The following is a 26,806-nucleotide window of genomic DNA, read 5'->3' on the forward strand; positions in this document are numbered from 1 at the left end:
GGTCTAACTCACAATGGTTCAATGTTATTCCTATTAGTACCATAATCACACACATACATACACACAAAAATCCAAGATCAGAAAATATTTTTTTCTCTAAATTTCTTATGTCTCTCTCTCTCTCTCTTTTCACCTGAGAACAGCACCTACAGTTTCCATTTAAAAAAAAAAGTCAAATCTCACCAGCTGCTGGTATTTCAGGTTTTTCAAGGGATTGTCTAAGATATAACACTGTCCTAACTTAAGAAGGAACAGGAAAAAGGAAAGGAAAAAAAAAAGGAACTGGGTCAACACTTCAGTACAAATTTGGCACTTGCTCAAAGATGTAGTGTGGTGTGCAATAGATAAAGAAAGTCCTCTGAAGAAAATAATTGCTTACTTTGTGGTGGATAGCAAGGAAGTCAAAAACAGGCTCTTTTTCCCTCTTCCCCCCCATGCACAGACTTCCATCTTTAAAGTATAGAGATGGAGAAGGTGGAGAGAAGTAAAGAGAAATTCATCTTTCTTTTTTTTCTGTCAGGTGCATTACAAAAAAAAAAAAAAAAAAAAGAAAGAAAAAGGAAAGGAAAATCCCAGAAACCCCAAAAAACAAAACAAAACTTATTTCTTTTTAAAAATTGTAGCACAAAACAACAAAACACATTCACAAGCCACTTGTTGGCACTGTGTACCTGAGTGAGAATTTCTAGAACATTGTAGAACAAACAGCCATAAAGTTTATTAAAAAAAAAAAGTTGACGGGTAAGACTTCAGTGCTTGGATGTAGCAGCTGAATTACTGGCATTATTTTACCCATAGCTTATTTCAATCTCTTGTTGTTGATATTGTTGTTTGCTTGTATTTTTTTTTTTTTTCCTTTCCAAGCCTTTTGAGGCTGAGGTCTATTAGTCAGCTGATGTCCCAACTATTTAAGACTAACAGTTAAAGTAACAGTCAGTGTATGAGAAAGTTAATGTGCTTGGCCACTGGTAAGGATGAACCAGCTAGGGCTTCTTTAAGTCCTAAGGTCACAACAATCTTTTGACCCTTATCAGTTGGCTTGTCCTGCAATATGGTTTTCACTGTCACTCCCATAATCTACATCCGGATCATCCTCTTCCTCATCGAACTCATCATAAATTTCTCCGTTGATGTCCTCAGCCTGCATCTCTTCTTTGATATGTGGCTCCTCTCCTTTCACGCCGTAAGTGCTCTGGATAACAGGCATCCCAGGCTCTGGGCTGCTGGACACGCTCGAGTGCTCCGAGGGCAGGTGAGGGGAGGGCATTCCGGCCATGGCGATGGCTCCAGGGTACACAACACCAGCAGTGGCGATGGGGATCTGTGCTTGTTGCCTGCAGACAGGAATTGCCCCCCAACCAAAAAAAAAAAAAAGACCGTGGGTGAGGGGAATACTTAGATGCATGCCTTATTATACAACGAATCTGCTCAGCTTGTCCAATTCTAAAATAGTGATTCTCATCCTATTGCCCAACATTTAAAAAATTGCATCCGCGTGTGATTTCAATACCTTACTTCTGTATAGTGCTTGACAGATTACAAGGCACTTACATGTGTTACCTATTTGATTCTTAAAATAACTGTCTTATTACTATCTTATTTTATGGGGAAAAAACCAAACTTGAGGTGCAGAAAGATTAAGCAGAAGAACTTGACCCCAAGTTCATGTTTCCTTCACTATAACATCCCAAGTTTTTAGAAATAATTAAACTAACGATAATGCAATTTTAATGGGAAAAAAACCCTAAAATATTAGAGTTCTCAAAATAAAACCTTATTGCTCAGAACTCACCAGAACTGAACAGTATCACATTATCCACCTGGTCCCTGCAGTAGCTGGGGGGATAGGAAGCAGGGCGTACAGCTCGGCAGCTCTACAAGGCCCTGGGCTTAGAAAGACCCTGTGCTTGGTTTCAAGTTCTGCTGCCGTAGTCTTGAAATTCTTAACTTTTTAACAGGAACCTCACATGCTCATTGTACACTGGACTCCACAAATTCTGTAGCTGGTCCCAGTGGGAAGGGATTAATAGACGATGTTCACTTAGGCCTTCTTTTATTCATTCATTCATATGTTTACTATATCGTCAGGGTTGGGTTTTGTGCTCAGCTTTGAGAAGAGTCATGCACTGAGATATAAATCACAGGCCACTGGTCTAAGCTGACAGACTCTTTCCAGGGAAGAGGATAGGGCAGACTTTAAAAGTTTCTTTTGAAGGTATCCTCTGGCCATTTTCAGAACAGTATTTATTATTCTAAGCAGCCCTCGGGATCTTACTAACTTCTGTTCCAGATATGAGCAACTTTATTTCTTTGCTTTCTGAGAAACTTCTGCAGAAGCAATGAAGTTGCAGGCAGCTCAACAGGCCACCGTAGCCTGCCTCGCCGTAGGAAGCCAGGGAAAACCTCCTGGGAGCTACGTTCCTAATTCAGAAGAGAGCTTTCCCGCTCACAACCTCGCCGTGCCCTAAACAGAATCTCCACTTTCCGTGATCTACAGAGGCCACACGTGTGCCTTGATCGCCCAGAAATCCCTCTATATTCCAAGCAAGTGTTTCTTTTGAAATCATTTTTGTGTCGTATTCTCTCAAACAAGGATTGTGTGGAACTTGTCAATGTGGCGCCTTGGAAGTAATGAACACTAACAAGGAAAAGAACCGATACTACGTCTCAGTTTTTAATAACGAACTTCAAAACGATTTACTTTCAGACAGTTTCTCTTCAAGCCAGTTGTTAGGAAAGCTCAAGGGAGAGCCAACGCTGGAGGCACTTGGAGTCACTTCATATGGAGGTATTCTTTTTCAGGACCATGTGGGGGGCAGTCTAGACTCTGAAAATAACTAAGTTCAGGTTCTTTTTCAAAATGCTGCCTCGCAGCAAAACAAATATGTCTGACATCCCGTTAAGTGTAACAAGAAGCGCCCCCCATGAAAAACGACTGAAAGGTCCATACCCAACGTTGAAGTACTGTCGCATTTCCTGCCGCCTGTTCCGCATGATTGCCTTGTATTCACCGATGCGCAGCTTTTTGCCATCCACGAGGCAGGTGCGCTTCGGCCTGGGCTTGTACTTGTAGTCGGGGTACTTCTCCAGGTGCTGCTTGCTGAGACGGGCTTGCTCCTCGTAATATGGCTGTTTCTCTAGGTTCGTCATAGCTTTCCAGCGAGATCCTAGGAGGAAAAGAAGGTTAGGATTGCAATTTGCACAGCTGCTGAGGTTCCTAAGTAGATATCACTGAGAACAAGAAAATCTAAAGTAAAAATGCTGGCCCAAACCCAGAAATACATAAAAATGTGTTTGATTAGTGAATTATGACTCATGAGGTGAGATCCCACAAGAACAGAGGTGTTGCTGGCTGTGTCCTTAAGGAAACTATGTACCCAAAGATACAAAGGTGGGGCAATCTCTTTTTTTTTTTTTTTTTTGGTCTGGCCTGAATTAACAATTTAGCCAACCGTGTATATTATATATTTAAAAGCTCACAGATAATTTAAAGAATATACCTTTCATTTCCACATTAGACCATGATATAATTCAACTGTGAACTGAAAAGTTATGCAAAAACTTTTTACACATTTTCAATCTGTGGCTAATTATCTTGTTACTGAGTATTTTTATGTGGGGGCACATTACTTACTACTAGGGTTTCTAACATATATTACATATAATTCTCCTAAAACTGTTGAAGTATGCTTTCATGAATGATTGCACTTAAAAATTCATTTCATTAAAAGTTTAAAATTTAAAACTTTAATTACAAAAAATTATATTAATGAACATGCATTGGGTAACTACTGTGTGCTACATATTGTGCTAAAAACTTTACATAAGTTGTCTCATTTTACCTTTCACTGGAATCCTGTAAGGTAGTTTTAGCATTTAGACCTATATCCATAGATGAGAAAACTGAAGTTCAAATAGATGAAGTAACTTACCTAAGGTCATACAACTATTACATTGCAAATCTATGACTCAAACTTCAATTACATCGAACCCAAATATGCTGCAATGTATGTTTTTAGATACCTATACCCACCTGCTACCTAGTAGTGGTCAGAATTAGAAGAGTACGTATGTATGGGATAAGATTTTTCTTTTAATAAATCACTTTCAATAATATATAAAGATGTCATTTCTTGCAATATAGCATGCATTAATATTAATCCAAATTGGTAATCCAAACTGGTTTTTTCCTTCTTTTCACTTTTGGTTTTGGTTTGGATTCAACTAGGATCACAAAAAAAAAAAAAATGTTTGCAGCTTAATTAAGAAATAGTTATGCTAATTCTCAAAATAAATGTGATTTAAAGCTTTGGTTCTATTACTGTGGCTATATGTAGTAGTAAAAGAAGTAATAGTAATAATGTTTACTTTTTATTAAGCATGTGAGGAGAATCTATTTGCAGATGAAGTGTGTTTATCAGCAAGTAATCAGCTCAACTCTACCCAGATGTACAAAAAACTGTATTTCCAGTTCCTTTGGTAGTTCTCTACCAAATATGTTTTGGTACGGAAGCCTTTACCTGCCTTCCAAAGTCATCTAAGCAAGATCTTAAGGCTTTCAAATGGGTTCATTACTCAACCATAATTCCATATCTCAAATGCAAATAACTCACTGATGAACAGTTCTTCCCTACAAATGCAGACAATTCCTCAATATGGGCTGTTACATACATTAAAGGAATACGGTAAAAGGGATGATACTCTTCCCTTAGAATTCTTTCCTATCGGAAAAGATGTTGTCGGGGTGGGTATATCCATGTAGACGTTGCAAAAATTTATGAACAGATTTTTTTCCTATCTAGACAGCCAATATGATTTTATTCTATTTACCACAGAAATCCAGGTTACAGTTCAAATAATAGAGTTTGTTTTTCTACTCCTTTCTCAAACTTGTGTTTAAATAGCTGCAACCAATAATTTGTAGGTACAATCTCAAACTCTATATTGCCCAACATTATTCTCTCGAGGTACTGGAAGCCATTATGTTATTCTCAGGATAAGTATAAGTACAGATACAGCTATAATGCTATTGAAATAGATCAATTCTTTTTGGGAAGTTTCTTACAAGTATGGACAACAGGATTTTGAACCTCAGATCAGGGAGTGCAAAAGTGAGCTGATCAGAAATAATTTACTTAAGAATTAAAGAAATACATTGAAAAAAGGACCTGTGATGGTTGACTTTAAAATTCCCTATCTTTATCATTAGATAGAACAAAGAAAACAGCATTCTCAATTAGAATGGGAATTGCTAAGCGTTCTTCTCTGAGTCTAAATGTTCCATAAGCTCCAAAAGAATACATTTCTCTAAGGAAAAGGAATGTTTATGCCTCATAGTAACCTGCCTCAGAATGTGATAGCTCTTTTTAGATTTCCTACTATGTGCATCAGGCTGTATTAATTCCTGGATATGCAGTGGTGAATCATTATGTTCCTTATCTTCTTGAGGCTCATATTCCAGTGGAGAGGAAATACATTAAGCAGCTAATTAAAAAATTTATTATTTTAATTACAATGGTGGAATGTACAGGAAGCTATGAGACCATGACAAGGAGCTGGGATCAATCTTTTGTAGGCCAGGAAGGCTTTGCTGTGGAAATGACTCCTGTAGGAATCAGAAAGGGAGAGTTCTCTGTGGAGGAAGAATAGAATGGTCAAGCGGGAAGGGGTATTAGAGGAACTTAAAAAAAGTGATCTGGCTGAAATGCAGAGGAAAAAGGGATACACACACACACACATACATATGATAAATAAAATGTATATTTATGCAAAGATAAAAATAAAGATACATATATAATAAAAGATGTATAAATTCTCAGACAAGTTGGCTTCTAAATCTGGCATGAACTGGAATCACAGAATATTTAGACACTTGATAATATAATTTTTCTGGAACAATCACTGAATCCTAAATTACATTTTACAAGATGGCCATATCATAGGTCTTTTTAAAATGAAGAATTAAGGTAGCCTAAGCACTGTCTATAGTCGGCAAAATGGCTAACTATTGCGTTTTACGACAGTGCAGAAAACAGTGTTTCCATTTGGTGGCAACTACAGTTTTCATTCTTTAATAGTAACTCTTGAATAGTGTTAAACCAAATGACAAGTTTGGTTTGGTTTTAATGGCTTTGCAGGTAGCGCACCCACTGTATGTAGCTACGATGTGAACCCCGAGACACAGCAGATGAGCATTTGAGGTCTCTCCAAAAGAGACGGAAGCATCTGCTTGATCAGGGTGGGGCAGGTTGCTTACCCTGGACCATGTACAGGGAGTAAGTTCCCTGCATTTTTCAAAAGACTGGCCTTTTACAATGGAAAACGGAGAAGGACATTTGGGTATTCCCCCTGATGACAAAGAGGAAGATTCAATAAAAAAAATCTGATGTTCAAAATAAGAAAAACAAAACCCAGTCTTGAGAGTACTCTTTTCCTTTCTAATCTGGCAATACAATAAAAATGAGGAGTTTGAGCTGAGCAGCACTGTCGTCTCCACGGGGTCTGTAATGAATTTGCACAGTTTACTCCAACTACTGTATATCTAATCAGAAAAAGATGTCCCCCATCCCCTGATCTAGCGCCAAACAGTAAAAGGTGATTCCTTATGTTAACAATTTCAGCAGAATGGCTTATTAAAACCAGATTTTAGGGTATTATAAAATGCTTAGAAGCCCTTTAAAATGTCAACTAGGATCCCCAGAGACTACGTAAAATGTCAACCCAGCTCAAGCGCCTGTTTTAAGCAGAATGAATTAGCGGCATGCTGTCGGAGGCTGTTACCCAAAACAATCAGTAAAGAGGAAAACATCAAGCTTTCTTTGTACTTTTATATGAAATGGGCCAGTTAGAATGATCTTGTGGATATTTGAAGATCACTTATTTATTTGAAGCTATGACCAAATATTGAGATCCCAAACTCTCAGTGGTTTTTTTCCCCTGCTATATCTTCAATGAACACTATTCTATTGAAAGGTCTAAAATTAGACAGCACTCTTTTTCATGTTGGCCCTAATGGTATAATCATATGGTCATTCTAATATTCTTTCCTTCGAACCAGAAAGAAATGCTTGTAGCTAGTCACGTCTTTCCCATAAAATCTTTTGCTGCATTTCCTGAAGTATTACACATCATCAAAACTGATATTTCCCTGATACTTAGGATAAAGTTTTAATCAGTGAGTATCACTTTTCCAGTATTCACACACAGGAATCGAATGATATACAGACAGTTTGAACAATCTTAGTATTCAGTTTGTTTTTTCATTTTGACATTTTGGGATTTCTAATTTTGTGATAACTGATACATTAAGATACAGAATATGCTTATGTAAAGTATTTTATTCTTTTCTAGAGTTTTTCCAAATGGAACAGGTACGATATTTTTCAAAAATAAAAGAGAAATTTCACATGGAAGGTAAAGTATGCTCATAAAAAGGAAAAATAGATTGGAAATAGTAGAGGTGTAAAAAATGTGCATTTCCTTTATCCATATTCACTTTTTCTAGGCTTCACACTCTTATCTTTTGAGATAACATTCATTTAAAGATCTCAAAATCATTTTAGATGAAAACCAAGCCATAAGTTCAAGCGGTTAATGGTTTTTGTTTGTTTGTTTTGGTCTCGTTACAAATGCATGCTGCGGACTGGGTAGCATCTACGCCCAGCCAGTGATATGAGCATTTGAGGATATGGGAGCATAAAAACACATGTGTATGTTTAGTAACTACTTTTGGATGATCAGTTCCTTAATGTAAAGGAACAAGCGGAACACCTACTTGCACTAAGTACATGTAATTCCAAGTGCATTATGGATTTTTAGTAAAGCTTTAATAACTTGGGAAAATGTTACTTATTTGTTGAAGCCCAAATTCAGAGTTAGTGTTCCTATTCTTTTTTTGTTGTTTAGCTCTTAGAAGTCAGAGAATAAATAATCAAAATTTGCTTAGGTTATCCAGTAGCTGGCCACCACACCATCTGAAGATGAAGAAGACGATGAAGATGTCAAGTGGAATCTTCCCTTCCTTTTTCTGGGATTTAAACTGGTATATAGTAGGTCTCTTTACAACCACTACCCTTACCTCTCACCATCTCTTCTGTGTACTTCAGTATGTACATACGTAAGTCAAATATGTACTTTATCTGTTAAGCTGAAAGCTGCAATAGCAGGAAAAGTCCCTTTTTAAAAGATGCTGAAAATCTGCTTAAAAGGCTGCAGAAAGTGTAAATTAAAAATTGCACCACATGCCCCATCTTCTTGTGTCCTGACAATCTACACTGATTTTCAGTTATAGTACCGGAACAAACATCACCTATACCTCCATCCCTACCACGCGAAGAATTCTGTAGTTCAAAGGAAAACAACAAATAATGGTCAATCCCATTATCAAGTGGCTCACAGGAAAAGAACTTTTTTCTTAGTCTTGGTACGAAATATTTCTAGATCTTAAAGAAGAGAAAATATTACAACGATTAGTATGGAGACACACAACTAAATGAGCTATAAAAACTGGGCACATTTCTCAATGAACATGAAATGCTTTGTCATCAGAAGAAAAGCCTCAATTAATGATGCTGATTTTTTCAGATAAGCACATCACAGGAACTGCCCAGCCTCCAAAGCCCAGTACCTTTCCACAACTGCAGAAAACAGAGCTGTACATTTAGTCCACAAATCACATAACAATTAACACGTTTCTTACCCAATATCTTGCTGATGTTGGAGTTGTGCATGTCGGGAAAGGCTTGAAGGATTTTCCTTCGTTCATCTTTAGCCCACACCATGAAGGCGTTCATTGGACGTTTTATATGGGGTTCATTGCTCCCACGCCCTCTGGATTCTCTATAAATTCTTGATTCTGAGACTCCAGCACTTCCTAAAAACAGGGAACATTGCTTTGTGTGAGTGTTAAGACCTTTGGTAATTCTCTTCTTTGTACAGCTATTGAATGTTTGTCTAGTAAAATATCTATTCTAGTCTATTACAATATGACTAAAAAAAGTACATCTGATAATTGTACTTCCAGTCCTTGAGACAGATGCTTGTGCATGAAGTTTCTGTGATAGGCCCTGTAGTCACAATTGGCATATCTGTATTTTTAATCCATTTCTCATACATTTTTCCTTTTTTCGAGGGACTATGGACTGTTTCACCATTTACTTTCAAGAGGACACAAGAAACTTGAATATATAATCTTTGATGCAAATTGGAAAGAGAATAGTTGGGGCATACCAATAGGCATGCTGTTACCATGGAAATATTAAATAGGTGAAGCAGCTCACAAAATTGTGAAACACTAATCTATTTGGCACGATGGATGACCATAGGTAAGGATGTGTCCCCGCTACCTAAAGACGGTCGGAACACACAGTAGCCATGCCCTTTGCCTCTCTCCGAGGTGATATAAATAAAAATGCAGCTAAATAAAAATTTGAGGTTAAAATACAATATAGAAATTTTTCTGCAATGAGTTTGGCTTTTCTTTGCAATTTTGTGCTAATAAATAAATGAAATACGCTGATGAATTAATGATAGCCTGCTCCCCAGAAGATCTTTGAAAATGGTAGGGGAAAAAAAAAGAACAGTTACACTACTATGGTTTCTTTAAAAGTCCACAGCCACAATATTTATGGTGAAACAAATATTATATTCATTCCCCTGAATTTTCTCCCTCATGTCTAAAGTTACCCAAAGAGATCCACTGAAAGTTCCATTCCAGTCAGCAAGACTCATGGTGATAAAACATAACCAAGAGCCACGGTAGAACCCTTGGGAGCTGCCCTCACTCCTCTAGGGGTCATGTGACTTTGTGGAATAGTTTCACCAGATTAAACAGCTTCCAGAGATACTCGAGTTCAGGCAAAGAACATCAGGAGAAGCAGAAGGAAACACAGAAATGTGATACTAAGTTTTCCAGGGTTATCATTAGAAAATATGGCAGAATGTATTTTGGTAGCATATAAAATTTTAAAATAATTTGGGTATTTCCAGAACTTTTATCTTTAATAAAAGCACTGTTTTTTATTTTTTTCTTCCTTCATACTCCTCTTCCTCTCTTTTCTCAATTAGAAGGAATAGGAATCAACCAAAATTACCCAGACTTGAAGACCTCTAGAGTAGCAAGCAAAAACACAGCATACCTGGTGGTGGAGTTTCTCATTATTTCTCATTCATGGTATGCTCTTTGGTCTGATGAAGATTGGAAAATATTTTGCATACAAGCATGACTGAATTTAACAAATAACAGCAACAAAATTTTGATGTTTTAATGCTGATTGCTATGGGTATATTTTATCATGCTAATACAACTTAAAATTTATGAAATGTGTTATTACCAGTAATTGTCTTTTTATTGACAAAAATGAGTGCTAATATATGGCAACATCTTTCTGAAATGGGTTTGTAACTAGCGAATGATCATTTGCACATCTGCTTTTTCTTGTTCTTACACCTTACAGCAACATAAGCAATAAAATGAACATTATGCAACTTCATCAAAGCTAAACAAGCTCTTTATATTGTACTTAGGCCACGTTTATCTTAGCCAACTGAGATAGACAAGGAGAAGGAAATGTTTGGATCCAACAGGCCAGGAAAACACTGACTTTGGTTGGATATCCAACTGAACAAAATTCAGTTTTGATAAGATTATCTGGCTACATGCTTAAGTTTGGCTAGTTTCTTGGCTAGTATAGAACTAGACTTAAAAGTAGAATTGGCCCAAGGCACAGAGCAGACAGACTAGAACTCAAGGCCATCTCTTCCGTCCTAAAGTATCCTTCCTTTGCTCTGGTGCACTCTTTTCTATATGCAGGGGACCTTCTCTACCATAGTAACAAATCTGAGGACAGTGTTCTCAAAATGCATATATGGCACTTTACACTGGGCGGAGGTTCCCAGCTGCAGCTCAAGGTAAGAGGAATAGCACTTTCTTCTTTTTCTCTCTTTGCTGTGCTATTAAAATTAGCGTGTCAATTTAATTGGTTGTCATTGGGGATGTTTAGAATGTTCAGAGATGATGCAGAAAACAGAAGTCTCGAGGCATGTGAAGAAAGCATGAGGCTGAGTTGCTGGCATTCTAGTTGGGTTATAAAGGGGAGGACACTTGACTGAATGGTAGGCAGTATAAGAGGGAAGTGTCCCAAAATGCAAATATACACACACACATTTCAGGAGACACTTGTCTCCTGAAAATGTCCACTTAGCCTTGTATTTTGGTCAGAGTTTGACAAATGAAAACTTGAAAATGAGCTTATAGACACAAGTTTCTGAAGTTTGCTTTGGGTACAAGAAATAGGGAAGTGAGAGATAAAATTGACAGTGGTTGGGAGTACTTGTTTCAGAATCATGCCATCTTGAATCTAAGACCTGCCTCTGGTACTCACAACCCTGTTATCTTGGGGAAAAATGATTCAAAATTCCCAGGGGCCAATCTCTTTATTTGTAATAGTATTTATCTCACAGGTTGTGCTAGAAATTAATGAGATGATTTATGCAAAGCCCCCAGCAGATTGCTTGGCATGTGGGAACTGCTCAGTACATGAGAGCTCTTATTCTAATGACCAGGTATAAGGTGGCCATCTTATATACTTTTTTAGTAGTTTTAACTGGCACTAAATAGACACATCTGCACACTTATCGGAATATATATGAACAATTTTCACAAACCATCAGAATCTCCACTCATATTGAAATCCATCATGGCATGGCTAAATTTTGCTTCTTCATTCTGTTTAACTGCCAGTTGCTGAGTCAGACTCTCCAGTGTTGTTTTTTCCTTAAAAAAAGAAATTTATAATGAGAGCTCAATCTGGAAATTATAATTATTCAAAGACATTTTTTTCTTGGGCCATATATAGTACATTAGCTTCTGGGAGGGACAGAACATTGATTTATTCACCTTTGCACATTCAGCACATTATGCTGAGGGGATTGAAGCAAATGATCAGCAGGGTTTTTGAAGGAACTCTGATTCTTAGAATTCCCTATACAGTCTTGGCATTGGGGTTTGGTATGCCTCAGGGGTATATGCCGGGATCCTTGGAGACAGTCTTACCAAATCATAAAATGTGCAGAGAAATTTCATGAAAGCAACCTGTTTTCCAACATTTGGAATGCCTTTATTTTAAGCCAGACAGTAGAAGTATAGGAGTGGCATGGGGCCCAGAGAAAGTCTTCCAATAGTCAGGTGACCAACTGATAGAAACATAATTCACAGTAGTGCCCTCTGGTTGCCATCTCCCTAAATGCCATCTGCATTCCTCATGCAAGGGTAATGAAGACGTTTAAATATTCATTGCTAATTGCTTGTCAAGTCTCTGTACATTCGATGTGAGTGCCTGCTACTTGGACCACAATTTGATTTGGATTGCTAAGCCAAAATATTGAGTTGGCGAATTATTTGAGATACAAATACACCAAAATTAGATCTGCAAAGACATCAAGTCATTTAAAAGCATGCAGTGCATGATTTGAATTCACGGAGAACATGGCATTACAAACTAAATTATTTTCAAGGAAAACATAACGTTCATGAGATATTAAACTACTTCCAATTAAGTAATTAGGTGATTTTATGAAAAGAAAAAGCATATAATGGAAGTTTTACAACTTTTTCTAGCACTTTCCATCACTGCTCTGAGGATGACTTGGTTCCAAAATAGTTTTAAGAAAAGCATCTATTGGCTTTCATAAAATTTGCTCAGGTTTCTTTATAATTATTCACCTCATTTTCTGAGGAACACCGTCATGAACTGTACAAATGAACCACATATACTGAGGGATAGCTATTGACCCAATAAAATGTTCACAGAAAATAATCAACTACTTAAAATAATTGTATTACAAGTAAAGGGGCCCAACTAATGTTCCCACCAAGAACCATTAGGGTATTGATATTCTTAATATAGTACATGCTTTATCTCTACAAAATCTCTGACAGTATTACACTTGTACATACTAGATAAAAAATTCTCTCAATTTAGTGGCCTTGGAACTCCTTTTCATCAAAGTCTATACATGATTTAGTAGCAAAAGTATTTAATTGTCCATTAGTATAAAACACAGCAGGGAAACTGGAAACAAGATAGTTGATATCAACTCGAGTTCTATAGGATTATATAGTACTAAGTTGAAATAAATTATATATTTAAAAATGTAGAACCTGATCCAATTAGTTTGTGTGAAATTGGTACTTTCAGCTGTTTTATATGCTCTGGATTTCTTTTGCAGAGAGTCTGCAGTATATATTCAGCTAAGAACAGGAGCGCCAAGGACACCAGCTTAACAGACTCTCTTTATAGTAAATGTAGCTGTTAAAATGGAAGACAGTTACATTAAACACACACACACACACACACACACACACACTCCATCAACATGATCTGACCATCTCCAGTCAATGAAGACTTTACTGTACTATCTTTGGAGAAAGTACTAGGCATGGATTGCCTCTCAGGTTTTGATTTAATGGTGGATAGGGCAATAAATGCTATATATTTTAGAAAGAGTTTTCCATTCTGAAGCAAAGTCTTTTAAGAAGAAAAAGTGAAATGAAGGCAATTGGAGTAGAAAAAGGACAAAATGCTGAGTGACTTCTAAGGTTCTGAGTTCAGCTGTATGAATCTTGTGCCATCTTACCAAGAGGCTAAAATTAGCTAATGATGGACAGGAAACTAACCATCAGTTTTTACAGTAAGTAACCTCTACTCATCTACCTCTAAAGTACACAATATAATAAAATTCTTTAATTAGTTACCCCAAATAGAATTTACAATACTTCCTGAGAGCATGTCAGTGCAAAATAGTGGAAGTCAACAGGGTAAGCTGCATTGTTTTTGTGACTTTTGGCATAGCTGATTCTCAGACATGTGAACAGGGAAATGAGATGTGACTGGAGGAATTAGAGAATGTGTGGTGTGCCTTTAATTAAAACACCTTACAACAGCATGTAAATCAAAATGGTAACACTGGCACATTTTAAAAACCCTTGCTGACTATAAATTCAGAAGACTTAAAGGAACTGAGGTAAGGGGGCTATACTAAAACCCAAGTGGTTATATGGTACATACATGGTCTATAAAAAGTGGCTCCATGGCAAATAATTACCATAGAATTTTGTATGAAAATTGATCCTATAGTAAACAAAAGTTAATGTTAAGTTCTTTTTCTTATTTTAAGATTCTACTTATTTATCTGAGAGTGAGAGAGAGAGAGAGAGCACAAGCAGGGGGAGGGGCAGAGGGAGAAGCAGACTCCCACTGAGTGGGGATCTCCATTCGGGGCTTGATAGATCCCGGGACTCCGGATCATGACCTGAGCTGAAGGCAGACACTTAACGGACTGAGTCACCCAGGTGCCCCATATATTTAGTTCTTAAGTATGGGGTATATATAAATCTTTATATGGATAGTTGTCTAGATAATATATTGAAACATCAGAAGAATGAATTGAATTTAAGAATAGTTCTCAAAAGTTTAAATTCAATCTATTTAGGTATATAGGAAGAGAAAGAATCAGCCAAATGTTATAAAGCACAAATGCTGGTACTTGAGAAGATTCCTCTGATCCTACTCCTTCCAATTCCACCATCCCTGGCTGTCCCCTTCCCCAAAAAGTCCATCTATGCTCTATCATGTCTAAAATTCAACCATTTAAGATTCTGTTCCTTGGATTAAATCTTTCCTGTTCTAAAAGCCTCTTTTCAAATGTGCCAAGGTTACTCAAAAGGTAATATTTTGGTTCCCAAAGTTCCTATAATTAAATTAATCTTTTCTAAATAGAGGCAGCTGAGGGTGCCTGGGTGGTTCAGTGGATTAAGTGTTTGACTCTTGATTTCAGCTCAGGTCACGATTTCAGGATTGTGAGATCGAGCCCTGCATAGGGCTCTGCGTTCGGTGTGGAACCTGCTTGAGATTGTCTCTCTCCCTCTTCCTCTACCTCTCCCCCCACTCTCCCCCTCTTTTAACTAATTAGTTAATTAATTAACAGAGGCAGCTGAAACAAAATGTGCAGTTTGATATCAGGTAGAAAGGGGGTAAATGGGAAGATGCTGAAAATGGGAAACACTCAAGAAATTGAGTTTGTGGAAGCAGAAAAAAATGCTGATGGGCACAAGTGACAATTTTTACCAAAGTTAGACTCTTAGTCCCATCTGGCTCCAATAAAAAACAAATTAGCCAAGAATTTGTACAGAAAAAGAACACCTCATGTACAGAAAAAGAACAACCCATTTTAAGATCAGGGTTCTTGAATACAAATCCAATACAGCGCTTTCACTTTACTGCCCTTCAATGCTACCCAAATGCTGGTCTGAGACTGACAAGATTCACTGGTTTACTCTCCTCTACCTTTTTTCTATCAGAAATAAAGCAAAATTTAAAGAAAAATAGACACATTTAAAGAAATACTTGCTAAAATTCTCACGCTCTGAGTCATCTCAGAGTAGAGGGTGTGAACATATTAATTACTACAAAGTAGTCAAAACAAGTCTTGAGAATTTATAAATAAGGATCAAATAAGATGACCTGTATGCTTTCTCTCTTGAATACAAATTAGCAATTGGGTAACAATAAGGTTTCCTTTGGAAAGATGATTCCTACCTGGCTAATCAAATCTTATACAATACTGTAGGTTTACAGAGATCAAGGGGCAATATTAGGTAAAGTCTATTTTTACTTGAAAAATCTTCTGATCCTATGTTGACCTGAACAAGGATCCAAATGAATTATATCTCATCTACAGAAGAAAATAAAGTTTTAGATCAAATAGTTTTTTGAGGTCAAATAAATGATTCTAAAACCCAGCATTTAAAGAAGTATTATTACTGTGCTAACATTCACTTAGGTAATTTGGCAGCTGGTCTTGGGCTCTGGGGCTCATTCAATTGACTTGCTTAGTAGAAAACAACACAGGTATTGTTTGTGCATGACACCAGGCTATGGTGGGAATCAACAAGGAAAGCCAAGAAATATCTAGAGATGTGAGCAATGAGCTGATTAGAAGTAGTCAGTAAAGATCTGTATGTTCTGAATGACAAAAGACCATAGGGATTAATGGGAAGAAGACATATTTGAAAATACAGAAAATAACCCATATGGAAAATAATGGGTTTGGGGATCCAAAACATCACTTCTTAACCAAACTCTGCTGTATATATTAGCTATGTTACTTTAGACAAGTCAATTCTCCTCCCTGAGTCCCAGAATCTTAACTTGTAAAATGGGGTTTAAATATAACAATAGACTCTCATTCGCTTAAAAAATTAAGATATCTATGCTTTTCATATTAGGGGAAAGAGTCAGTGAGGGAAATTGAAAAAATAAAGATTCTTCCTAACATATTTTAATTACAGGAATAGAAGAGTTAGTTCAATATCAGTATTAAGTAACTTGCCACAGTTATGACCTTTTATTTTCCATGGCTAGAGTAGTGGACAAATCTGCATTCACAAGGAGAATTTTGCTAACAACTCTAAAAATTGTAGACATTTTTTTCATTCCTCTTGTCTATCATCTACAGCAATGTATTTAATCTTTTTCATTTTCCATTTGATGTTCAGGCATGATAGTTTATAAGTCTAGTACATACTTAAATTGAAAACTCCTATTCCATTACTTCAACTTACACAGAAAATAACTAAAAATTCACTATTTATAGAGGCTCAAACGAACATCCTGTGTTATTTCATAGACCAGTCAAAACAAAACAAAACAAAAAAACACACAAAAATTCTGTTTTAAAAGAGGTAGATATTTCCTTAGTTACCTAATCCCAAATTAAATAATGCACGAGTAAATGGTTCCTCTGTTACTCCTTGAAATTGGGATTCATATAAGTGATGAGCTTTGCTCCCCAGCAGACACACATACACAAAGAGAGATGGGCTGTGGATCAGCTATCATAATGGACATCCCTGAAATAAAGCTCACAAAGCTATAAAACTCATAAAAAGCACATGCATGAAATGACAGAATAGAGTGTGACTGTCAAATGTTGACTCAGTTACAGTTAAACCCCTTCTGGCTGCACTTTTTTTTATGGTCTACTTATATACTAATGACACGGGAGGAAGAATGAAACAAAAAAGGTTTTTAACCCTCCAATTATGTGAACCTCACAGACCACCAAAGAAGATGAAAGATTATTTATAATGTCATAATGATTTATCAGTTGGAGATTTTTCTCATCAGCTTAAGTAAAATACAAAGAAATAATGCATATGTCCACCCCCTCAACCTCTCGGTTCCACCCTTGCTTATTGAGAACGCCATTTTCTAAAAAATAACCATCCACCCACATAATCTAACAGCACAAATGGAAGAAAAGGCTTTCTTGTAAATTGTATATAAATTATATACAAATACATTCTCTCTCTCTCTCTCTCTCTTCTCTCACACACAGGCACACACATACACTTCCCTCCAAGACTAACAAAAATGCAAGTTGAAGAAATCATTCACTAATTTTACTCTGGTCAAATGTAAATGTATCCAGTGGGGTATTTCCAGACACAGTAGTACTCTGAAATCTGGTATCCCTTAGGAATATTTTCCATCAGAGGATCAGTCATAGAGATATGGGAACTAAGGGTTTGGAAAGGTCCATAAATGGCCTCAGGTCTACTCATCTACAAAATAATCCTTATTTAATCTTGATGTTTCTTTTTCAAAATCCAGAGATTCCCCTAGTGGAGAAAATCATGAATTTGAACACATAATTTTGTTCACAGTCTAATTTCCTTTTATGACATTTGGTAGCCACCTTCATGAAATGTTTCCTGAAGTATACTTTCACCTAAATTTCTTAGAAACTTAGTTTCATCAGGCAATCTGGTCAAACTGAAATGTATTGGCAGATCAAGTATCTTAAAAAGTATTGTGAAGCTGAAGAAGATGGAGTGGTTTTGAAGGAAACATACAGTTTCTATGAATTCAAGTCTTAATCCAGACGAATAATTTTCCAAGATAGCAGCATGACTTGTCGATAAAACTGATGACTCCCTATCTATGATTTTTAAAGAACTGATTTTAAAGTAGGAGAAATATTAGAAAGTTAATGACAATTCATTCTGATTAACGAAAGAAGAGACAAATTTGAGGAACAACGACCTGAGCACTTAATGTATGTTCCAGAAAAGACAGAGCTGATGGTTACAAACTCTGGCTAAGAGCACATAGTAGAGGATGTAGTGACAACAAAAAGCCAGTATGGATTCATTAACAAAAACAATATTATAATGGCCTTAGTTTATTTTTCTATAGGAATTGGAATGCAGACCAGGGATGCTCAATGGCCATAATGTTTTGGGCTTAACTCAGCTTTGGATTATGTTCCTATCAATATCCCTATTGTCATGATGGAGAAGTTGCATAGGACCCTGAAAAAGAAAGTTGAATAGGATGGGAAAAGCAGGTAAAAATATCTGTCTTTAAATATCTTAAGAATTAACTTATTTAAAAAAGAATCGAGCCCTGTTCTTTGTGAAAAAGGTATAGAATTTGACCATATACAGTCAAGAGATACAACACTGACCGACGGCTCTAAGTTATCGGGTGAAATATAATGAACCACAAAGAGCTGTCTAATAGTCAGAGATGTCTGTCCATTACATGAGCTGCTTCAAGATGTAAAAAATTTCCCCTTTCTGGAGATTTCTGAGCATTGGACATAGCACTACCTGTCTGGTGTATTTAAAATATTGAAGAGGAAATTCAAGGCCCTTTTCATTGTCTTTCAAACCCACAATTCTATGTCCTACTTTACTGGGCACTTCCTAAAACAAAACCAAAAAATTGTGACCAATGTATAAAACTATACATATTTTCTTTATCATAAATGACAGTTTTCTCAAAAGTTTTTAAGTTTCAAACCTAAGGCCACTCCACTTATAATTGACAATTCTACCATCATTTTCTTAAAGTCAAGGAAGAGATTTCAAATTATTAAAAAAAAAAAAAAACTAGAGGGTTATTGAGATATATTTTGTGAAGAGACTGTCACATTCAGAGAGACAATCCGATTCACTGATCCAGGTACTTTGTGAAAGACACAGTTATGTGCCCCAGTTCAACGTTACTAATTTAGTCTTTAAAACAGAAAACCACTGCCAGGGACAGGAAGAAGTCACTGAGGCCTGGGGGATTCATGCACAAAAAAGCCACTCAAAGGAATCTGTAGAAAACAGATCAGTCACAAAGAAGGCACACATGAATACTGTCGGCAAAATACTGGCCTTTGCTTGTTTGTCACACTGGAGCTTATGGTGTGTACACGTGGAAACGGGAAAGCAGGAGAAGAAAAAACCAAGACCCGAGTTTTCAAATGTTTGTGTATGTGGTCAGCATTCCACCAAAGTCTAAAAAAAGACCTTGTTATATTTCAAAGCAGTCCAGATAGAGATACTGTGCGCACTGAGTTGAATCAAAAGGAATAACGTGAGAAAAACAGGAGGCCAACAAAGAAAAACAAGAGAATTAACGACCGAGGCAGGACGTCCGGTAGGTGGGAGGGATGCAGAGATGTAAACACAAAACTTGAACGTTGTCTGATGATAATTGTTCTATAAACAATGAGTAACTCAGTTATTGAGCTACAGAAATGTATAGAATTTTTCTCTTTAATTTTTCCTTTTCATGGAATAAAAGCTATAAAACTGTTAGCTTTCTTATGAATGTAGCCTCAGTAGCCAGTAGTCACCTCAGTTAAATAAATATAATTGGACTATTTTAAAGAGTCATGGCTTGGTTCAGAAACACTGGGTCTGACAATTAGAAATGGGCACATTGGAGTTATAGTTCACTTTCCAATCATCCATGGTTGTTTTAAGGGAAAGGAGAGAAAAATACAGATTAGAACAGATATTTAGAACCTCAGTTTAATCAACAGCTAAAACTTCACATGTTTTATCAGCGCTGCTTACGAGAAGCTAAGCAAACAAGATGGAACGTGTTCTTTTGGTTCTTTTGGCTCTTCCTCTAGTGAAGCGGCTGGTGGTGAAGGCTGGTGGTGAAGGGAGAGAGACCGAGGAAGGGAACAGATGCGGGAAAAACAAATGGGAAGACAATGTACACATTATGGAGATGGGGACTGCTTAAACGAGATTTTTGTAATAAAGCCTCGAGACCGTACTAACTAATACACATGACCAATGCTGGAGCACAAGGGAATCATCCGGCACTGGGGACTTTCTCAAACTTCTTCAGCACAGTCCATTAGAAGAGAGACTGAACTCCAAGCCAGAAGACCTTGGCTTAAAAACGGATCTCCTACCGGAATTCCTGTGATCTTCTCAAATCTCATTTTTATTTTTAAAACAAAGACTACTGCTCTGGTCATACTACGGCAGGAGGTTGAAAGCAGACGTGAAATCACTTTGGAAAGGGTAAAGCACAAAATAAATAGCAATAGCCATTATTATTCCTATGACCCATAAGCAAGTCTTTCTCATTTGTAAGAAAAGGAGAAGCGGTATGCCTGGAGAGATTCAATGAGACCCTTTGAAATGCATGCTCAATTCAGAATATTTTCCTCATAATTTTTAATCCATATTGGTAATTTGCAATAAATGACAATAGAGTGCAATACATCTAGTAAATATAAGAGGGTAAGTGAAAAACAAATGTCTCTAATTATTTCAGTGCTTTAATGTTTACCTGTCTTGAAGGCAGCTATTCGATCTTGGAGATGAGGATAGGAGCAAGGGAGAAGAGAAGGAAAGACCATACTTAATAGATCAGGTTTTTAAAGAGAACACTTCTGGTGCAACAATAAAAGTGATTCTTACTTTACTTATAGGAAATTAAGAAAAATCAGAATGTGGGCCCGTATATGCCAATTTACACCCCTATCACCTTGGCATCACTATACTGTATTATTGTTCTAGTGTTTTATCTATGTAACATAGAACTATAATTTAAAAATATCTGGATCATTCTCTACATGGTGTTTTCAAACTTGCTTTTTTCAGGAATACTATTGTGAGCATCTCCTCATGTCTTTAAGTGAATAGACAATTTCAATCATCAGAGAGGCCTGTGGGTGTCTATCCGAAAGCCCAATTTGGCATGCCCTGGGTGTCTCATTTTATTGGACCATCCTGCACTAACCCCTCTACCAGAATGATGTAAAGAACACAAGACTCTCTGTTTGAAAACATGCACAGCTTTTCTAGGCTTGAAAATTAAACCATAAAAAGTTTACTGGAAAAAAAAAAACCTTTAAAAAGCTCCTTAAAAACTCACACCATAATTGCTCCCCACCAAGCGTGGGCACTTGCTAGCTGCAGTAGTGGCACTGTGACAAATGTAGCAAAACTGAAAGCGGGCTATACTAAGAGAAAGAAAAAGTCTTCCACTGGCCATCTGTGAAAATAAGGCATGTGGCCATTAAATGCAGAGGCTGTAAATATACACAAACTCCATGAAGCAAATGGCAAAAAAGGACTAAACTTCAAGCTCAAACAAATCAAAATGTTTAATGCATAGTTACCACTGCTGGACGAAAACAGCTCTGATCTTTGCAGTCTGCAAACTCGGCATGTATTTCAATTAAATACCCCCAAAAAGAAAAGAAAGAAAAAGAAAGAAATGAAAAGACACAGAAGAACACCATCTGGAACAAAAGGCTATAGACAGCCCATACTCAATTTCTAGAAACAAACAGCCCCTTTAACTTGCACCAGCCTGTCGAGAATGTCGATTGGAATTATTGAAAGGCTGACATCTAGAGTGATGGATGGGTGATGACATAATACCTATTTGCCTTTTTGTCATGGTCTTTGAAAACTGGCTGCTCTGTGCTGATAATATTCACTAAGGGGTTTTCCTTTCCCCTCCTGTCCCATAAGAAGTGTTCCCTAGCTAAGACACTCAGAATTAAGAAGGTTTTATGAATGAAAAACAAAGAGAAGAAAACCTAAGGATCAAATGCCAACTTGCACATAAAAAGCTGGTCTAGATTTCCTAATAATCAGTTGCCTAGAAAGCAGTTCCCTATCCATTTTATATAAATTTTCAGAGTAGAGAGACTCCAATAATAAAAAGGCAAGCATTCAACATCAGATTCGTGTCTTTTAAAGTCGTGAAATAATTAATATGTAAATGTACAGATTAAAAAAATAACATATACTCACTTTTATAAAGAAACAATATTCATGATTTGCGTCACTGTATTTTTTCCTAGACAAATTCCAACCAGCAGACTTAAAAGTTTGGGGGCTTTTGAAAAATTACACACTCATGCTCACACACAACTGCCTCCCCTCCCCCCAAAGCTCCTGCTTTGCCACTGTGCAGCAATGATCTATCTCAAGCCCTCCCGGAGGATTTACCTAACATGCCTTCCTCCTTCATGAAGTTTTTCCTCTAACCACTGAAATATCTAGTTCTAATTTGACTTCTCTAATTCATTTTGGCTAAAAGCAACATCTACAAAAGCGATCCACAAATCACTAATTAATTGTAGTGTCTTCCACTGAATGCAGAGCCATGAGCTCCTTCATATTCACTTTTTCCAAGCGAAACCTGTAATTCACAATTCCTCACATGCCTTGTCCTTATCTGAGGGAAGGAGCATGTGTTAGATAAGGCTGAACTAGATACACCGTGTCAGTTTCTGAAGAGTTAACACTGCTGGCCCCATCCATCAGATGGCCAGCGAAGCATCAGGAAAGAATGATGGATGTAAAATTATTACAGGGCTGCCATCCGATACACTTACTGCCATTTGTAACTAATGCTGGGACTGACACACTTTTTTTCATTATTAAACATCCACATTAAGTCAACATTGGTCACTGTCATTTCATGTTTGGCACTCTGTTAAAGGGAAAGAAAGAGGTTGACAATAGCAGAAAAAGAAGAGGTTGTAGCGGAAGAGTTTCCAAGTGGCAGAGTGATAAAAATTAACCTCTATTTACAAATGAGTCTATATAGTATGTGGTAAGGCTTCTTAGCAGTATGACTGACAAGTGAAAAGAGAGACTACTATCATTGTTGAATAAATTACGATTTAAAATATACCTCTAATTCTCCAAATTTTCACCTTATTTTACGAAAATTTGCAATGAATTTTCACTGAACCTCAAAAGGAAAAGTAAGGCATTTTGCCAGGTATTCTTGCTTGCAGTAATAGAGGAATTCATAACATGTGTAGGCATTTAGATTTTAGGTACACTGTAGGCAATTAATGTTTGCTTAGTGGGTGAATTCTCTACCGTAAAAAATAGACGCACGCATCTGCATGTTTATTTTTGTGAGGAATAATAATAATAAATAATAAAACATCTGTTTTATATGTGAAAGTAGTACAGAAGTCGGCCTTAACATGTAGAAACACGTGTAAGAACACACATTCATTGGTTTAATCTGTCACCCAGGCAATGTTGGGGTTTGTGCGTGTGTGTGATTCTGTGTGTGTGTGTGATTCGGTGCGCTTTAATTCTTTAACAACCACAGACAAGGTGTAAGGCCCTGGACATGTAATAGTGCAAGAACAAAAATAGTGAGATAGAGGACAACAAATATAACACAATCAGAACAAACCAGCTTCATGAAGAAAATATTTGAGACCGTTGATATCATTTTTATCATGTAGCTGTGGCTTACAATGGTTTTTTCCTTCTCAATAGCCATTCTGGTCCTTTTCTTCTCTGCCAATATAATCTTTGATCTTAACATATCCCTTGATCTCCAGGAGGATAAGCTAAGGTCTCTAATTCAGTCCCCAAATATAATTCATAATCAACTTAAGGCAGGTTCTCTTCCTTTGGGCAGTAATTGTCTGAAAGGTATGCATTCAACCCATTTCTACCCAAAAGAGATGTTTGTGGAAGTCTGCTTGAGGGGTGCAGTGAAACATCTCTCTGTGAATAACGTAAGAAACACCCCTATGTGAATGAAGGAGGAATGAAACACACCTCTACGTGAAAGAGGACTGAAAATAGCAGAGAAACTGCTTTTCCTTCCTGAGCTGGCCTGCCTTCAGGGCACAGTTGTAGGTACAGCAACATTTTATGACCCTACGGGAAAAGCTAAGAGAATCGCAGAGATTTCAACCCTGATATTGCTGAGCCGATGAACTAATGCCACCAACTGCCTCTTACAGAACTTTATCATGTGCTAAAAATTAATCATCTGTTGAAGCTACTGTACTTAGATTACCTGACGTGTGTCATGAAATACATGTCTAACATATACTACAGCACGGGCCTCATTCCCTTAGGATAACTGCGTTGGGGGTGAGGCAAAGGAGCAAGGAAACTTCTGGTCTATACCACATTTCAGTCAAGTGCACTGGGTCTCTATTATATTAGTGGGGCCTGCCTGGTGGTATCAGGACAAAAACTGAGGTCTTTATGGTTTCCTATTAACTATGGCTACCTTCACAAATGAGGTCAGAACCTGAGTATGCAGTTGGTCATATGGTCAAGACTGTGCCACGTGGGTGTTAATGAAGCAAAGTGGGTGGTTTTGAAGAACTAAATGTATGAGGGTCTTTCTGATTCTCTCTACCTGAGAAGATTTTTTTATTCATCCATAACACTAATCTGTGAAGAGCTATGTGATAAAAGATAACATTACCCGAATATGCAATCAGGCTATAATTAACCTGAAATGACAATTATAAATAACACTGTGTCCCAGAGTTTCCAAGAAACCTGACATACACAGTTTTTGGGTATGTTGAAACACTTCCAAGAAAAGTAAAAAATGAGAAATCTTTTAGAAGTCTTCAATTAAAATGTGTTTTAGTAAAAATGACTTTCATTATGTGTTTTGGTGCATATTACTAGAAAACATTTGTCCCTATCTTCACACCTCTAATTGTTTTTACTACCAATTACAGCTTTTCAGAATTAAGACTTTCTGCTTAGGACAACCATGTTGGTCATTTGAAATGTGGAGAAAATACCACGTATGAGGTTTGTGTACTCAAGAAAACAGATCTCCGGTTGTGCTATCACCTCTCAGACCGGTGGGAAGCACTAGGCTGGATTTCTTCTCTTTTTCCGTTTCCTTCCTCCCAGATCCTTTCTATCTGTTTCTTTCTTTTATCCACCCCTCCCCCCCCATCCTTACACCTCACACACTTTCTGGGTTTAGGAAGTTGGGAGTATTGTTTTAGTGAGAGAAAAGTCCTTCTTTCGGTATTCAAATGATGTGACAGAATGCAAAAAATTATATATTCTGTTTATGTCTTTCAAACAGAAGCAAAATTTCAAACCAATTACTGATCTACCTATGCTCTGGCCATGGGTAAAGTTGGGCAATTATAAAAATCTATGAAAAACTAGGTATTAGGAGAAAAACAACACAATAGGCATAGTGCTGTCACTTTATGTGGAAGAATAAGCAGCCGCTTTTGTTAACTCAGGTATAGAAATGGTCTGATAGGCTAAGCAAAATGGGTGGGGCCTTTATTCACTTCCTACAAGTAGGCTCACACACATAAAGATGCCATGATTAATAGTCGAAATAATAATTTGATTTAAACTATAAACTTTATAAAGGCAGGGGACTTATCTTCTTGTTCAATACAGTATCTCAAGCACACAATACTACCCCTCATACGCAGCAGGTGTTAATTAAAGGATATAAATTTGACATTATCTGATACCCATGAGTTGCCCATAGATGAATCATTAGTATTACAGAAATGGCACCCAAGCTAGTTCAACAGGAAAAGGCAACAACAGTTAATATCTGCTTCTCAGAGAGCTTCAAAAATCACACTTTCATTGTCAGGTAGCGAGGTGTCGTTCAGACCCTTCTGCTGAAAAGATTTACTTACACTTTACCAAAGTCTTCCATACTATTGTAATAATGGAACTGTTTCACTTCCATATTTTAAGATTTTCACTTAAAAACCCATGAAAATATAAGACTGTAGTTGACGGTGTAACTCAACTGGGCATGTGAAGAGATTTGGGAATGACAGCCTTCTGGAGAATGGAGACATCTTAACTGGCCAACAGGTTTTGGCAAGTATCACTCCAAAAATTGATTTCTAAAAAGTTATAATGCTAGAAAAAAGAAGCGGAAATTGAAGGCAGTAGTGTTCCACAAGAGGCAACTCTCCCTCCTGCAATACAAATGGAGAAGGTGCTAATCAGAGAAATAAAATAAAGTCTGATTGTAGAGGAGGAGCACGAAGTGGAAGTAAAGTCCCCTAACAATGGACAACTATGGAGTAAAGTGAATGCAGATGGCTCCACTCCTGGTACTTAATCAAAAGGCTGAGCAGAGTCACTGGAGCCGGCATAAAGTCATGTGTTAGAACAACAGCTGATCTGTATTAGAGGAGATTAACTCGCAGTGCCATGGTGGAGGGCCCGGGATTATTTTATGTACTTCCACTGCCTTACAAGCCGTCAGCACAATTATTGCCCTCCGATCTGAATGAGCGATCTGTAACCACAGCTAAACAGCATGCTGCTTAGGGGCCTAGGAGCTTCATGAAGATGAATTTCCATACCATCAAAGTGCTTTTAATGGGCTCCCTGATCCAACCACAAGGCCTGTTTTGCAAGTATATAGAACTCAGGATGAAGGCTTCCTGTCCAAAAGGATTTGGTCGGTTGTCACTTGACAATTCCCAGCCAGCACAGGGGAGGAGAGGGGGGAGATAGGTAGAGTTGTCTCTGCTTTGGAGGATTAAAAAAAAAAAAAGGGTACAGATGCTTGCTGAATGCAACCAACTGCTGTATCCACAGCTGAATTCAATGCGCTTAACAAATAACGGCAATTTAGCTATGCTTGCGAGGAATAGCTTGAGTCACTTTGCATTAGCATCTGGCTGAGTGTTAAACTCA

The 26,806-nt window shown here is 37.2% G+C and overlaps 1 protein-coding gene across 6 annotated transcripts in view; it reads right to left on the reverse strand.

Moving 5' to 3' along the window:
• Positions 1–581: 581 nt before the first annotated feature.
• SOX5 (SRY-box transcription factor 5) overlaps positions 582–26,806 on the reverse strand; it is a 957,215-nt gene continuing 930,990 nt past the window's right edge. For all 6 annotated transcript variants that reach the window (XM_040642245.1, XM_040642242.1, XM_040642244.1 and 3 more), the window contains 4 exons: positions 11,665–11,773; positions 8,699–8,872; positions 2,951–3,167; positions 582–1,334 (listed from right to left, as the gene is read on the reverse strand). In XM_040642245.1, coding sequence (XP_040498179.1) covers positions 1,031–1,334; positions 2,951–3,167; positions 8,699–8,872; positions 11,665–11,773 — 804 coding nt within the window. In that variant the 3' untranslated portion in view covers positions 582–1,030. The remainder of the gene's footprint in view (positions 1,335–2,950; positions 3,168–8,698; positions 8,873–11,664; positions 11,774–26,806) is intronic.

Source organism: Ursus maritimus, unplaced genomic scaffold, assembly GCF_017311325.1.
Source record: "Ursus maritimus isolate PB19 unplaced genomic scaffold, ASM1731132v1 scaffold_26, whole genome shotgun sequence".
Classification (NCBI taxonomy): Eukaryota; Metazoa; Chordata; class Mammalia; order Carnivora; family Ursidae; genus Ursus; species Ursus maritimus.